Raw genomic sequence first — 14,774 nt, forward strand, 5'->3', positions numbered from 1 at the left:
GCGTAGTGAAGTCAACTGTTTGATGAGATCAGCTGGTACAGTTGCTGGATGCTGTATGTAGTGTCGAATCACCATTATCATCAAACCCATTTAATTATTCTAAGCGACTTTAAGTGACTTAATTAAGAGATTGTTTGGCATTACTGTTAAAATTATTGTTGAAAAAATTATTTTTTTAAATATATTTATTAAAAAATATTAAAAAATAATTAAAAATTAAATTTAATCAGTTTTAATCATAAAAACACTTAAATAATAAAATAATTTTTTCTAAACTACTTTTTTTAGCAGCATCTAAAATGATTCTTTTATTCAGAAAAATAGTTTTAGGCTTTAAAACTCAATGTCAAACAAGACTTAATTTTATTGAAAAGAGGAATAACAACGGGTCAAATTTTTGTAAGTACTCGATTTGATCAAATTCTAATAGAATGGATTTAAATATTATATAATCGAATTTGAGATAGGTTCGGATTTGAAAAATATTACTCGTGACGAGTTTGAATTTTATATGTTGAGTATCCATTATCTGAATTTATTTACATAAATACTTAATTAAATATAAAATATATTTTTAAAATAATATTTATAAAATTTTATATATTTTATTTTATATAAAATAGGATTTAAATATTTTATGAAATTATTAAAATTTTAAAATATAAATTATTAATTAAAATAATTTTTTATACAAAATATTAATTAAAATATATAAAATTAAAAGAATTCGAATTTTTTCAGATAATCATAATTAGATTTGGAACGGGTTCGATAGTTGATAATAAATTTTAATCAGATTTGAGACGAATTCGAGTTTTGATAATATTAATTAGATTTGACTTCAAGTATGATAATTTTCGCAAGTAACCTACCCGTTGCTATCCTGTGACTGAACCAACCCATGTTCAATTACTTCCATGTCCATCCACCTTCCTTTAATTGCAGTTTTGCCATTCACCATATGTGTCTTTTTCATTTTTCAATATTTTCAGATTCGATCCAATGATTAACCTCGAATCGATAAATGATTAATTTTTAATATTATTTAATAAATATTTAAAAAAGAAAAATAAAACTCTGAATAGGCAAATAATTACAAGATGTAATATGTCTTCTGTCACATTTATTTATAGCTGATATTTAGAAATTATAATATATTTTTTAACAATTTAGAAATTATAATATATTTTCAGTGTATTAAAAATAATGAATTTCACATTTACAAAATCATTAAAAATTTTCAATATATATGTAAGAGAATAAATATATATTATAATTTTTTTTAAATATAATATCATATTTAATAGATAAATTATATTATATATTTTATATTTTAAATTTATAATAAATTGATTTAAATAAAAAAAAATCAAATTTTCAATAACATGAGAAGTTAAATTCTTACTAAAGGCATAATCAATGAATAAAAATACCGTATCTATATTGAGAAATTATAAAATAAAATAATTATTTTATGTCAATATTTGATATAAAATAATAAATAAATAATAATTAAATACATATATATATTTTTTAAAAATAAAAATTATGAAGTGATTATAATTTTTTAAAATCTACTCATATATACATAATAATTCATTGAAATTCAAATACATATGGAAATTCACTCACTATTGAAAGCTTATATAGGATATTTTACATAAATAATTTCTCGTTTTGTGGGCGCTCGGCTCAGGACATTTCTGATTTTCCACAAATGGAAAATGAGCAGGAAAACCAATTACTGTGGTAGGAGACCACGTGAGTGAGCCCGATCTCTGCTTGTTCTCCTAATAGCATTCCACCAGGCGGGATTTCCAAGTTCAAGAAGCCACGACTTGCTTCGATGGCAGCCTCGTAGTTCTACGATACCCACTTGCCCATGTTGGTAGAGTAGCTTTCGAACATATCAGAGAAAGTATAAACTGCCCGTGGTTGCTTTGGCCCTGCCTTCTCTTTCAACCCAATAAAGCAAAGAAAAGCAGAGCCAAAGTAGTCGTTTTTACGATATCCAGAGCCTCAGAGAATCGCAACACAGCACTATCTTCCAAAAACTAAAAAAAAAAAAAAAAAAAAAAACCCTTTTTTTCAATCTTTATTTGCAACCCAACAGGCAACAGAGGGGATATCTCTTCAAAATTCTGAATTTGTCAGTCTCTGAAAATCAGAATCCCACTTTCTTTGATGCACTTTATCTTTAGCAATAAAAATTAACAGTCCTTTTAGTCTATTATCTCTAACCTTTCTTCAAAGATTATACAGTCTGATTCTTAGCATTCTCTTTCATCACCGAGTTTTAACCCAGTCTTCATTGAATAATATTCAATTTGTTTTTCGTTGAATTCCTTTTGTTTTTTTTTTTTTTTTAATTTATAGCTAGTGATTTCAAATTCCTCATCATTGCCTCGTATAAGCTTTTGTTTCTGGTTGGTCGGAATTATTTGAGAAGCTTTCTTTCCCGCCCATTAATGTTTTCTTTTTCCACTTTTCTAATGTCTAAGTCATGGAATTTTCATTGTTTGCTTTGAATGGCCCATGCTTTGTTGGTGCTAACTTTTGTGCCATATATGATGGGTGTAGTTTCACTTGCAAACATTGTTAATCACAGATTTAGGAGAGATTTAAGGAGGTGATTATGGGCGGAGGTGGTGGGGTTGGTAAAGTGGAAGTGATCAATAGCAAGGGGTGCTCAAGATTGCTTGTGGGATTTTCTTCTTCAATCCCTTCTTTTAGGGGTTTGCAATCCTTTGAGCCAATGTTTCCTGCCACATCCTCTGTTGGGTCTGAGCCGTTGTTGGTTCGATCAAGCGGTCCATTTGCTGGTCTTGTATTATGTGTTACAGGCCTGTCTAAAGGTATGTGCTTTACAGCACCAAGCATTTTGTTTACTATTGATTTTGATGTTTTGAAGATGTTGATTCTATCCTGCAAGTTGGGGAAGAGCGAGGGAGAAAATTTCTAATTCTTTGCTAAATTGGCTCTATTTTAGCATTTTGCTATTATTATCTGGTTTAGTTCTTGGCAATTTGTGCATGTCCTTTCCTTCTTGTTAGTATCTCTGTTTATCAGACGGAATTATATTTAATTGAATGGCGTCATGGACGCTCACTCTACAGTTGGGATTCTCTCTCTGTCCCTTTTTTTCTTTTTAAGAATAGCTCATATTAAGTGGTTGATAGAACTACAAGTACGCGGATTGCTGGGATTTGTTGCATGTCCTTTTGTTTGGCATTTCTTTATTAATTTTATTGAGAAGTCTTATTGGTCTTTTTAAATTAGCTTAATTTGTTGATGTTTGGGATATTGATGCTGACTTGGTGGCTAACAGAGTTGAATGGCCGACCCCGCCTAGTTTGAGATTAAAGGTAGTTATTGTTGTTGTGGTTGTAGATATTCATGTTTCTTTTGCTTATGCAGAAGCAAGGAAGCAAGTTATGGAAGCAACAGAGAGATTAGGTGGTCAGTACAGCCCTAATTTGAATCCACAGTGTACCCATTTGGTGGTCCAGATATCCTTTAATTTCTTTCTTTGGTGATTATAGATTTTATCATTTTGCGATTTAATATGGAAGTTTGGAGAAAATGTGCCCTCTACCTTTGTGCTTAAAATGAATGGATTAGTGCATTGGTTATGTATGAGAAATAAAATTTCAATCTATCTTCAGCTGGATTGAGAAGAGAAATCAGAAACTTAAAGCAAAGGCAAAGGAGACCATGTTATCAGATTTTTTTTTTCCATTTGCTTGTTGAACATGTTTGATGTTTATTGATAAATTACAAGAAAGACAATCTTTTAGTTCTAAAACATATATTCAGCAAGACTCTTATTCTCACCAGTACAATGCTTTTATGATACCTTAACACTAATTACAGCTTTGGTGGACGCAAGTTTGAGCATGCTTTGAAGCATGGATTAAAAAATGGTCTCTTTGTTGTTACACTTGGATGGTTTGTGGACAGCGTCAGGAGGAATGGTATGCGTTAGCTGCTTACTTGTTTCACCATGATTAATACTTTTCCCTATTAACAGCATAGCCTGTGCAATCTGAACTGGCTTTGCTGCCGATACCACACAGATTTCTCTTGCAAGTTCATTTTTAATCTATTTTGTCGGTCTCCTCTCATGAAGTTAAAAAATTGCAGACTCTACCCCTCTCCCTCCCCCTCCTTCCTTCTCCCTTTTCTTTCACCTCTTTTCTCAATTGAAGTGGCAGTTTTGAGTACCATAATGGTAATTTTGATGCTCTTGTTGGTTGTATATTTGAAGATGGTTACACGATCTCTCTTTTTTAGTTGCTAATCAGTGTATTCCCTATGCATATGCATGTTGATTATTATTTTTATTATTTTTTTTAAGAAAAATTGAATGAGGAAATAATAAGATCAAAAGAGATTGCTGCATGTCTAAATCTAGTTCTCATCAATTGCAGTGAGGTTGAGTGAATCACTCTACAGTGTCAAGAGTGTTGGAGAAAATGGTGTGTGCTTAGATGACTTAAATCGAATTTTCGGTTTCAGTGGCTCTGAAAATTCCTGTCTTCCTGTTGGTTTTAATGATACCAAGCAATTTGAAATGACTGAAGGACTGCACAAACGATCATCTGGAAGAAGTTCTAATAGAAGTATTGAACCAACTATGTCTGGTAATTCCGTTTATGTTGATTCAGACATTTCAGGTGACCTGAGGAATAAGGTATGTTTAATTTCTTTTTCTAGTGATAAATAGGATGTGTTTTTGTTGTGGTTTGGTTTGAGCAACTCCTGAGACACTTAGTATGCTTAATAGGTTTATGAGGCAGCAACCAGAGAAGGTGCCACATTTCTGGATCGATGGTTTGTTGGCTGCAGTGCAAGTCATGTAGTATGTGAAGGAGCTTCTATCCAAAGATATCTTGGCCACTCTAACAACCTTGTGACTGTGAGTGCTTCTGCATCACTTTCTATTACGTAATCTTATATGAACGAGTGTTCTGCATTTTTGTCTTCCAAAATTGCTTATTCTGTTAGTGTATTATGTGTGTCAGCCACTTTGGGTACTAAAAACAGCCAAGGAGAAACACGTCCAGAGGCTTGTTCAGATGTCTGCTGGTTTGGCCAGACAGGTTGGGATGATCCTTGAAGATTTTCAAAATGGCATTGCTGGCCAGGTACCTTATCAGCACATTCAATCCTTTAATGCTATCCTGGTAGGTTCAATCAGAATTGATGAATTGCATGTTTACCATCTTTAATATTGATTTTTGAAGGAAATAAATGGGGGAAATGCCCCTCAAGATGCTCAGAGTTTGAGGAGTAAAGCAAGCTATGGAGAAAGGCAACAGATTGTGAATTTTGCTAAAAATGGGGTTAGAAGTCGTCGTGGTTGTCAAATGCAGGTTAGTGATTATTCCTTGTGCTGTGAGGCTTTTCTAGCATAGTTGATTATTCTGGATTTATGAGCTTGTCTATCTCTCTTTCGTTCTTTCTTTAGTTTTGTGCCAACATTTGCCTTCAGTGGTTAAGACACCCAGTTTTGCTTTATGTTTACTTTGGTCACATCATAAAGCGCATTTGATTGTATTTGTATTTAGGAGTTAGGACACTGGTACTTGCCATATTATAAATGTTTCTGATTGACATTTACTTAAGATGGCCATTGTCTGGTAAAAGGTTATCTTAGCTATTGTGTTGCTAAGTGAAGGTCTGGTGGGAAAGGCTAAGAGAGTGTGGCCTTCAGTATTTTTGCATGAAGTGACAGCTCAAAAGAATTGGAACTACACTACTAAGGGACAATTTTCGGTGCAGTTCTAAAAATATAGGTAAACCAAGCACTACTGAATGTATTCAAGTCTTTGGAGCGGTCTTTTCATTCAAAATACCATATGATAGGACCATGACCATATGAATCCTATGGATATGGTAATCAAATAATAATTTTCGACTGAAAATTCCCTAGGCATGGCATGTATTAGGGGTCCTTGCTTTCTGCATGCCTGCTGAGTGATTGATAACAAATAGCAAATAGCAATGCAAGCGGTGAAATCTTGCAAATTTGTCACTCCCTTTTAAGAGTGTATATTTGGGAAGGTTCATCTGACTTAATATTGAACAATGCATTACTTGTGTTAATGTGAACCGTGGCAATTGTGAATTCTGTGGGTTCTTACAGACCTGTCAAACCCCAATTCGTCCAATAACCCCAAGCAGCCTTCTGGATTCAATCTGCTGGTCAATATCTGAGCCAACTTCAACTGCTTCTATTTACACAGACTCCTTGAGTTGTGATGATGTTAGTGAACATCATACCTCTGTCTTCTTTGATGTGAAGGGGGACAACAAGGATTCAGAAGCTTCCTTTGCAAACCTAACACGACCACTTACAGAAAGGTTCTTTCTCTCTAATGTACTTGGATTCTCTAAATAGTTTGTTGTCTTACTGCATTCTTTTCTGTGTTTCCATGCAGTGAGAAAACTGAGTTGATATTTAAGAACCACTTTCTGACCGTACTGTTTCCCATTGACCGGTTTTCCGAAATGGGACCTTCTTCAAGAACCTTTTTCAGTGAAAATGGTTTCACATGTTTGCAGGTGTTAGATCATATATATGCATTTTATCAGGTATGATTCAATATGTGCCTTTTCCTGCCAATTGTTTCTTATTGTGTACTTATAACATTGCATATATATATCTTCCTACTTTTTCATGAGTGAGCATGTGGCCTTTCAATAATATTAGAACATTAGTTGCATTTGATTTAAAGATATAAACTCATGCGCAGCTGCTTGACGTTTTCCAGTGGGTAATCTTACCAAAACTCCTTGAAAAATGTCACTTCGTGTGCATGCAGGAGAATATGTCGGCTTCAGAAATAGAAGTTGCAATTCACACTGATTCAAGGCATGCTGATCGGCTCCGATCAATATACTCCAGTAAAGAAACAGCCGGGCTTGGTTGTGTAATTTTCAAACGGATTGACTTCTTAGGAAGCCGCAAGAGTTTTGAAATGTTAAAGCGAGTTGCTGGGGACAACAACAGTAATGTATATGAACTGTTGATTAGAGCATAATGTGATCTCGTCAGGTATGAACGAGTAGCTGGTAAATGGCGACCCATCAGTGATGTTTGTTACAAAGCCGTTAGCTTGAAGACAAGAACTACACCTTTTAACATGCTGAGTCCACAATTTTCCAAAGAATGGAATGCAGGTTTCTACTTTGAACAACATAATTATCATTCTTCTCCCATAAATATATATACAGATATCATATCCTTTCTTTAAGTGTGCATGAGGAACGGTAAAGAATGAAATATCGATAGACTTTGTTGTTCTTTTTTACACAGGCACTTCCCTCCAAAGATTGAGGGAAATTCCTGTACATCATACCATGTAAATTGAATATTTGCACGTTAAGTTTGTAACTGGGAAACTTTTGATCCATGAGCTTCAACAAAGAATGAGTGATTTGAGTTGAATTCTCTGTTCATCAAAGGCTGTGGCTAGATGATTATTTAGGAAAAAAAAAAAAAAACAACCCTGATTAAATTACATTCTGCTCTTTGTTTCAAGGCGGAGATTTGGCAGAGAGGGGGAAGTTGGAAGGCGGTCTCATAATGAATTGTTATGAGAACTTTATCATAATAATTTTAATACTCGACTTTATGCTTAAATATTTTTTATTATTAAATTATATTTTATTTAATGTATTTTAACAAGTAATAAATATTATATTATTTATATATTTTGTTTTTGGTTGGAGGGCAAAATGAACTATGGCGCATTATATTATATATTAATATTAGTTGATTTGAAAATAAATTATATACACAATTAATATGTAATATAGTGAATTATTAAATTTTTATTTTAATTTAATTAATTAATTAATTTTAATAATTATTAATAAATAATGATTTTATTTATAAGATGTAAATATAATATTTAATATTATTATTAAATGAAACTGAAAATACTTTTTATATAAATATTTATGTTTATTAATTATATCAATCTGACAAATATAGAAAAATAATGCCCACAGTTAGCATCGCTTGTATATGCTAAAACAGAATCTCAAGTCACTGTTCACACAAATGGTTTCTTGGGATTTTTTTATTTTTCGCTTTTTTTTCTCTTAATGAACTTACTTCTTAAACTTTTTTTAACTAAATTATTGGCACACTCCTTAATAAATCCAATTTCAGAGAGCTAGTGATAATCTTTACCCATACCCTATTTTTTCTATTTTATATATATATATATATATATATGTTTTCTTTATCATAATACGTTTTAGTAAAATTAAGTATATGAAGCACTTAATTTAGACTTAAATGAAAAAAATGAAAAGTTTCGAATTAATTTAGTCAAAGCATAAAATTAATTTAATTAAACTTTCCTAAAAAATATAAAAGCAAATTTGAGCTGTATGCCATTTTTCCCCCCCACAAGCCACAACAAATGTTTGAATTCTTTACATTCCGGAAGCAAAGGCAATAGTGCAACGATCTCTTTGGAATAATTTGTTGCATTTTGCTCAATGATAATCAGAAATCATCTCACACCTGAAACCTCACCTCATCAATCCATCCTGCAATCTGCCTTCCCCAGAACACATAAATGCTCCGATGGTATTGATTCCAACCCAACATAACCACCATCAAATTTCTACCAAAACTTGGATGGAATTCCAACCCACCATTTAATCAACAATACAAGCTCACAGCCTCTGTTACCTTGCCCGTGCAACATTCTGACAAGGGGCGGCGCAATTGTCATGCTTGAAGAATTGTACTATCATGTAATTCAATTCTGTCAGTTACATCAGAGAAAAAAAGAAGAAAAAAAAAGGGAATGTAACAAAAAATAAGGTACAAAATTAACAAAATGCAAAAGAGCTGCAAAAGATCGGCTGATGTAGGGCTCCTGATGGCTCCCGAAAGTAATGCTGCTGTCAACCGGTTAAACCTTAACGGTACTTCTACATCATTTTCTTAACCCCTTCTTCCCTAGCTTTTTTATTTTTTTTCCTCGTTCTTTTTTTTTTTTCCTTTTTTTTTTCTTTCCATTTTTGAGGCTTTCAACTACTTTCTTCCATTTCTTCTCATGTACAGATACAAGAATGATTTGATGACTACAACTTGGATGGATTTTGCATTATGTCAAAAAACTCCTATACCTCGCATAGTCTAGTCTTTTGGCTCAATAGATCACTACTCGAAGCAGCCCTGGCTGTGGTTCAGTGTAGTCAAGGCCCTCTTCTTCAAGCAGGTATTGCTGTACAGCAATTGGAAGTCTTGCTGGAGTGCGAGAACCCCTGGTATGATGGCCTGTTCCAACACATATATAAACCTGCAGACGCTGATCTGCTGCCCGTGCTGTGCTCCTTAGAACACTTAGCTCGTGCTTTAGAACATGAATGGCTTCACTTACATGCAGACCGTGAAGGTCTATCATCCGCTCGTGTCCCCTCCCCTGTGCCTGCATCTCTGGACCAACTGGGTTCCTGGAAGACGATAAAGAAAAAGTTCATGAACGCAATGAGGGAACAAAATCAACTAGCATACCCAAATAAAAACCACCATAACTGTTCTTTCATAAAAATATCAGAAAACTCTAGGAACTAATACACAACAATCACAATTGAATTTCTGCTATGAAATTCACTGTACGCACTACAAACATAATCATTTCACATATGTGCATGTGTCTTGCTAATATTAAAAGACAAGCCACAGCATCTTGGAAATTCAGCTGTAGTCTTTTTCTGTTGTTTACCACTGAGTGCCTCTAAAGCTGCATCGGCAAAATGCCAAAGTGTTGATGAAGAGAATACCAAGAAAGAAAAAAATATGAGCAGAGGGAGAAAGCAAGGGAAAGGAGGAAAGGAAGTAGATTAAAACATAATTAAGGGACTTCCACCTTAACAGTATCATCTTATTCTGTTTAGTGAGAAAACTGACACTTAAAATGTATTACCATAAAAAAAATAAATAAATAAAAATGACATCACCATATCAAGATAGCAATTTGTCACAAGAAAGACTAAAATTGATGTGTTCAAGAAGTAAAAAATTAACAATTAAGCTAGACATTCCAGCCGGTCAGGGCCAAGATCTATTAAGAAAAACGATTAATTAACAAACCTCAGGCGATAAATAGATTCCTGTGCCTTGCCATGAGCTTCTTTCATATGCATATTGTGAAGCTGCCCCTTCGCACTCAATTCCTTGGCTAGAGCCTTATTTCCGATGAGATAAGCTTGCCGTGCCTGTTTGAAGATATAAAAACCATTTGATAAATTAATTTACATCATCACATTATTTGACCACAAATAGTTTGAAGGATTGGAGCAGACTCACACATATGGTTTAGATCAGCAGTCAGCGCAAATGCTTGTGCAAATTCACACATGTAACCTAATAGGAAATGTCTACAACAGTGGCACAGAGGGGTCATTTCAGGAGAGCATGCCTGTCAGTTAAATTACATGCTCATCTAGCATGTTTTAGACTGATGGCTTGCCAGCCATACAAAACTGCAGCTTGTTCTAAATTCAGTTATTTAATATTCACCTTGAGAACTCCCCACCAGCTTTACTGGACAACTAAGAAGCTAGTGAAGTTCAATTACACTTAACAAAAGGGTGCAGGCAATGTCGAGGTCATTTACACAAAGACAGATCACTTGATCTATGTAAACCATGAATTCTGAACAACTACCAAGAGGTAAGTGCCCTGTATGCAACCATGTGATTCATGTTGACTCAAGGTTATCTTACCATAAAACAGCAGGTAGCCAAACAGCACACTACAAGTTTTAATGATTACCTGTTCAAAGTAGGCATTCCGTAACCGTGCATGATCACGAGCTTCTTCCCGCAATTCAGAATACACATTTGCTGCCATCCAACAATGTTAAAGCAAATATATATGCAGAAGACATTTGTCCCACAAATAAAAGGTGCATAAATGCAAGTAGCTTTGTTGGATGAGGAACATTACCCACTGCTTCTCCAGTTTCAAGCCAGACAGGAGCTGCTCGAGCTGAACCACGATTTTGCACTCTATCAGCATAAATGCCTCTCCCATTCCCACTACTATATGAGCTAGTTAAAACATGGGAACTCCTGCTTGAGCCAACTGTGGAATCAGCAGAACCATTTTTGTCATACTTCCACATGCCAGAATCCTGAGATGCCAACTTCCGGACAGCTGAAGCAAAATCTATTGCACCACCTCTAGATGGGATGGAAGAACTGGACTTAAATAAAAGCATGTTCTCTTTGTCAGAAGATCGATAAGGATTGCCACTTTGCTGAAGATCATCTCCAGCATATTTTGAAGGACCATTCTGACTATCTTGCACAGGAAGTGCTGGGAAGTCCAGGGCACTCAGATTGGGAGCTGAAAAAGTCTTTGAGTTCATATTCTGACTGAAACCACCATCAACTTGAAGCTACAATTTAAGACAGCATCCGTTGCGAATATTTTTAATACAAAGGGCATAGGCATATAGAAAGAAAAATAAAATAATGAATTACAGAACCAATAATGAAGAGAGTTGCATATTCTAGTGTAATGTGACTCGTAGGCCAAGTACCTTCAAACATGTCAAATCCCAATGCATATAACTATTAAAACAGTCATTTCAACCCAAGAAAGAAGAAAAAAATTGAGACATCAATGAACGGAAAGAACCAAAACAGAATCACTAACCCCTAGTTACCAGGCCACAATGTCTTACGAATTGGAGGCTACACATAAAGACTAAAGTCGGACTGAATCATCTTAAAAATTTTAGGGGAGCCAGCACTACCGTGCCAAAATAAGGCATAAGAGGAATTTGCTCACGGCACTTGGCATCCAACCCCACATAATCACCCATTGCAATTCTACATATTTTAAGCAATAGGATTGTTTCTTGCTGTCTTTGTTACAACAGACAAAGATAGGAGGAATATAAACCAAATTTAGATGACAAACTACACAGACATTGGAAGAGCTATATAGAAGATTATTGTGATTAAGCAAAATATAAATATGGCATTGTTTTCAGCCTTCAGATATTACTTTGTTGAATAAGGTACTTGTAAATCCTAAGAATGCTAAGCTCTTTATTTCTCAAAACTTATTTTCTATGATTTAATTCTTGAGGAAAGCAATAATAGCTTCCATAATGAGTAATGAATTTCAGAGTCCGATAATCAGTAGTCAGGAAAACCACTGAACACCTGAAGATTTGAACAGCAGATGCAATTAGAAGGAATTCAAAAATTGGACAACAATAATTGATTTGCTTCAGGCTGGAAATATAGATACAAGCATATCAGACTAAAGGGAAAGTTACTAGCAACTTAAAGAGCTTACCTCTAGTTGAGTAAGCATCTCAATAGTGAGATTTAAGTCACATCCATTAGCAAAATAGACTTCCGCAAGGCTATCAGCAGCAAACCCAGGGAATTCTGAAGCCAAAAACTCCACAGGGTTCATGTCAATATCATCGACTATTGCATGCTCACCTAACACGTCATTCATTAATCCAGGTCTAGAATTCCCATTGTACGGATGCACCTCCCTAACACTGCCAAGAAGCTGATCACTGCTAGCAACATGCTTGTCCCAGGGCTTAGCAGGCAAATTCAAATAACTAGCTGAAGTAGTATCGTCTCCATAAGAACTAGCAACAAATCTCATCTTTTCACTGAAGCTGCTACCATTTATATGTCGTGGGGATGGCTCCTGTTGCTCAGGCAAAATGTATCCACTACCTAAAGAGACAGGGAACTTTGTCGCTTCACTGCTGTCATGTAAAGACAAGCCTGCTAAAGAGATCCCTCCAGGTGCTTGAGACTCATCTTCGCCCATGACCTTGAAGTCAGGGGTTATATCATCAGGAAGCTGGTGGCGCCAGAATTGATGGGCCTCATCATCAGAAGCATTAGAAACAGACGACTCTGATCGATCAAGCACTGCTTTCCCTATGGTCCCAGAAGCAGTAAATCTAGCTGTAGCAGCTGCCATGTTTGATGTACTTCCAGATGGTGAAGATGATGATCTGAGAAAGAAGGGAATAAACTCTGCAGCATTGGGATTCAAAGCAGTTGCCTTGTTTGGAATATTCAGCTTCGTATTGCTGGTTTGAGACCCTTTCTTGGATAAGCTCATTTCTATACCAAAATGGAAACAAAGAAAACTCTACATGCATATAAAGACACTGACATAAAGAATAACCTTGAGTTGCAGCCCGCTTTATCCAAAACCTGCAAAACGGTTTCATTTGCTTATACTAATCGACCAAACAGACAAATGAGCTATATTCCAAGACATGCTCACATGCATAGAGTCCACCATGTTACAAATGACCTCGACAACATTATCTCTAACAATACTAATAACTGTAACTACCATATCTCAACAACACTCCTTTCAGAAACACTATTATAAATGTGTTGGAAGAATTTCTATCTCAGCTTTAATAGCATCACTAATAATATACACACCACAATCCATACATATTTACACTAAACAAATACAAGAGGGTTAATTAACATTTAACAACTGAACCTTAATTGTAGCATAAAAAGAAACTCCCAATAATTTCATTGAAAATAAGTGAACGGCCTTAATCGGATACTATTACAGTAGCACAAGAACAAAAAACGTAAGACACAAACAAACTTGAGAAAACACAAGACTAATTGCATTAAATATGAGTGAATTGCCCGAAACCCCATAATTGACGAACTAATGAGATTTATCCCAAAAAGAAAACGATATTAATAGCTCCATTTCCAACAAAGAAAGTAAAGCACAAATTCCCCATAGATAATTAATCAAGAAATCTTGCTAATTAAAACCCTGACCAGCAAATCAAAAAGACCTGATTTTGCACAAAATCAGAGAAAACAAACGCTATAAAAAGCTAAAACAATCAAAAGAGCAAGAAAATACAACCAGAATAAGAAGCTCGAATTATCCAGGCAATCGATTGTCAGAGATCTCAAAAACTAAAAATTAAATAAAAAGTCAAAACCAGCAAAAGAAAAACAAAAAACAAGAAATTGGTAACAAACAAAGAAGATCTACAAGGGAGAGCATATACCTTTGCGAACCAAATCAAATGGATCCATAGCAGAAGATAGGAGGCGAGATCGAAGAAGATAGAAAAAACGGAGGGAGGGAGAGAGTAAAAGATTAAAGAGATGATAGTGAAGCTTATGTAGTCTGTGGGATATGAAGCTAAGGAGGTACAGTAATATTATCCCTCTGGGAGGAGAGCTTTGTTGAGGGCTGTGTGTGGATTGTAAATCTATCTTTCCTTCGTTCTGTGCTGCAGTGTGTTGTTAGAGAAACCCTTTTTGGGAATATAGGCACCACAAAAAAATATAAAAAGAAGACACCCAACCCAACCCATCGCCACTCGATTTGACCTCTCTCTCTCTCTCTCTCTCTCTCTCTCTGCGCGATAGTTTTTTATTATTTAATTAATTATACAGCAATGCAGCAGCCACCCTGCTCAGTCCTCCCATCTTTGATAACTCACGTTTTTCTTTTTTGTTCAATTAAATTGATACGGCAGCGTATTCCATCCATTTAGTTTTGAATCCCATTAAATTAATAAAATTAAATATTTTATTATAATTAATAAATCAAACTGATCAATGAAATATTCTTAAAGAGTGTATGATTATTTATTTTTAATTTTTAATTTTTAATTTGAAATATATTTTTTTTATGTGATCATAAGATTCCCGATAAATTAAAAGAAAAATTTTACCGTACAGCCATACGACCG

At 34.6% G+C, this 14,774-nt stretch overlaps 2 protein-coding genes across 4 annotated transcripts; one reads left to right on the forward strand and one right to left on the reverse strand.

Annotated features, from left to right (window-relative positions):
• Positions 1-1,783: 1,783 nt before the first annotated feature.
• LOC110662256 (uncharacterized) lies at positions 1,784-7,453 on the forward strand. Of its 2 annotated transcripts, none has more exons than XM_058129813.1 (10): positions 1,784-2,855; positions 3,418-3,509; positions 3,872-3,974; positions 4,431-4,693; positions 4,787-4,918; positions 5,025-5,147; positions 5,247-5,375; positions 6,149-6,366; positions 6,444-6,597; positions 6,759-7,453. In XM_058129813.1, the coding sequence occupies exons 1-10, from the start codon at positions 2,636-2,638 to the stop codon at positions 7,044-7,046; spliced, it is 1,722 nt and encodes a 573-aa protein (XP_057985796.1). In that variant the 5' UTR covers positions 1,784-2,635; the 3' UTR covers positions 7,047-7,453. The 2 variants fall into 2 exon arrangements, with proteins under 2 accessions (XP_057985796.1, XP_057985797.1); XM_058129814.1 differs by having other exon boundaries at positions 1,787-2,855; positions 6,828-7,453.
• A 1,302-nt stretch (positions 7,454-8,755) lies between these two features.
• On the reverse strand, positions 8,756-14,484 carry LOC110662255 (polyadenylate-binding protein-interacting protein 7). Of its 2 annotated transcripts, none has more exons than XM_021821183.2 (6): positions 14,082-14,484; positions 12,347-13,239; positions 10,982-11,435; positions 10,808-10,878; positions 10,124-10,248; positions 8,756-9,483 (listed from the first exon to the last, which is right to left on the reverse strand). In XM_021821183.2, the coding sequence occupies exons 2-6, from the start codon at positions 13,142-13,144 to the stop codon at positions 9,180-9,182; spliced, it is 1,752 nt and encodes a 583-aa protein (XP_021676875.2). In that variant the 5' UTR covers positions 13,145-13,239; positions 14,082-14,484; the 3' UTR covers positions 8,756-9,179. The 2 variants fall into 2 exon arrangements, with proteins under 2 accessions (XP_021676875.2, XP_057985798.1); XM_058129815.1 differs by having other exon boundaries at positions 12,347-13,986; positions 14,082-14,410.
• Between the last annotated feature and the right edge of the window lie 290 nt (positions 14,485-14,774).

Source organism: Hevea brasiliensis, chromosome 11 (assembly GCF_030052815.1).
Source record: "Hevea brasiliensis isolate MT/VB/25A 57/8 chromosome 11, ASM3005281v1, whole genome shotgun sequence".
NCBI classification, from domain to species: Eukaryota; Viridiplantae; Streptophyta; class Magnoliopsida; order Malpighiales; family Euphorbiaceae; genus Hevea; species Hevea brasiliensis.

Coding starts and splice junctions, on each gene's coding strand:
- LOC110662256 (XM_058129813.1), top strand. CDS start 2,636: ATGGGCGGAGGTGGTGGGGTTGGTAAAGTGGAAGTGATCAATAGCAAG. Junction 3,510..3,871: donor GTACCCATTTGGTGGTCCAG/ATATCCTTTAAT, acceptor AACACTAATTAC/AGCTTTGGTGGACGCAAGTT. Junction 3,975..4,430: donor GGACAGCGTCAGGAGGAATG/GTATGCGTTAGC, acceptor CATCAATTGCAG/TGAGGTTGAGTGAATCACTC.
- LOC110662255 (XM_021821183.2), bottom strand. CDS start 13,144: ATGAGCTTATCCAAGAAAGGGTCTCAAACCAGCAATACGAAGCTGAAT. Junction 10,879..10,981: donor TGAAACTGGAGAAGCAGTGG/GTAATGTTCCTC, acceptor GTTGGATGGCAG/CAAATGTGTATTCTGAATTG. Junction 10,249..10,807: donor GGAATGCCTACTTTGAACAG/GTAATCATTAAA, acceptor ATCTTCAAACAG/GCACGGCAAGCTTATCTCAT.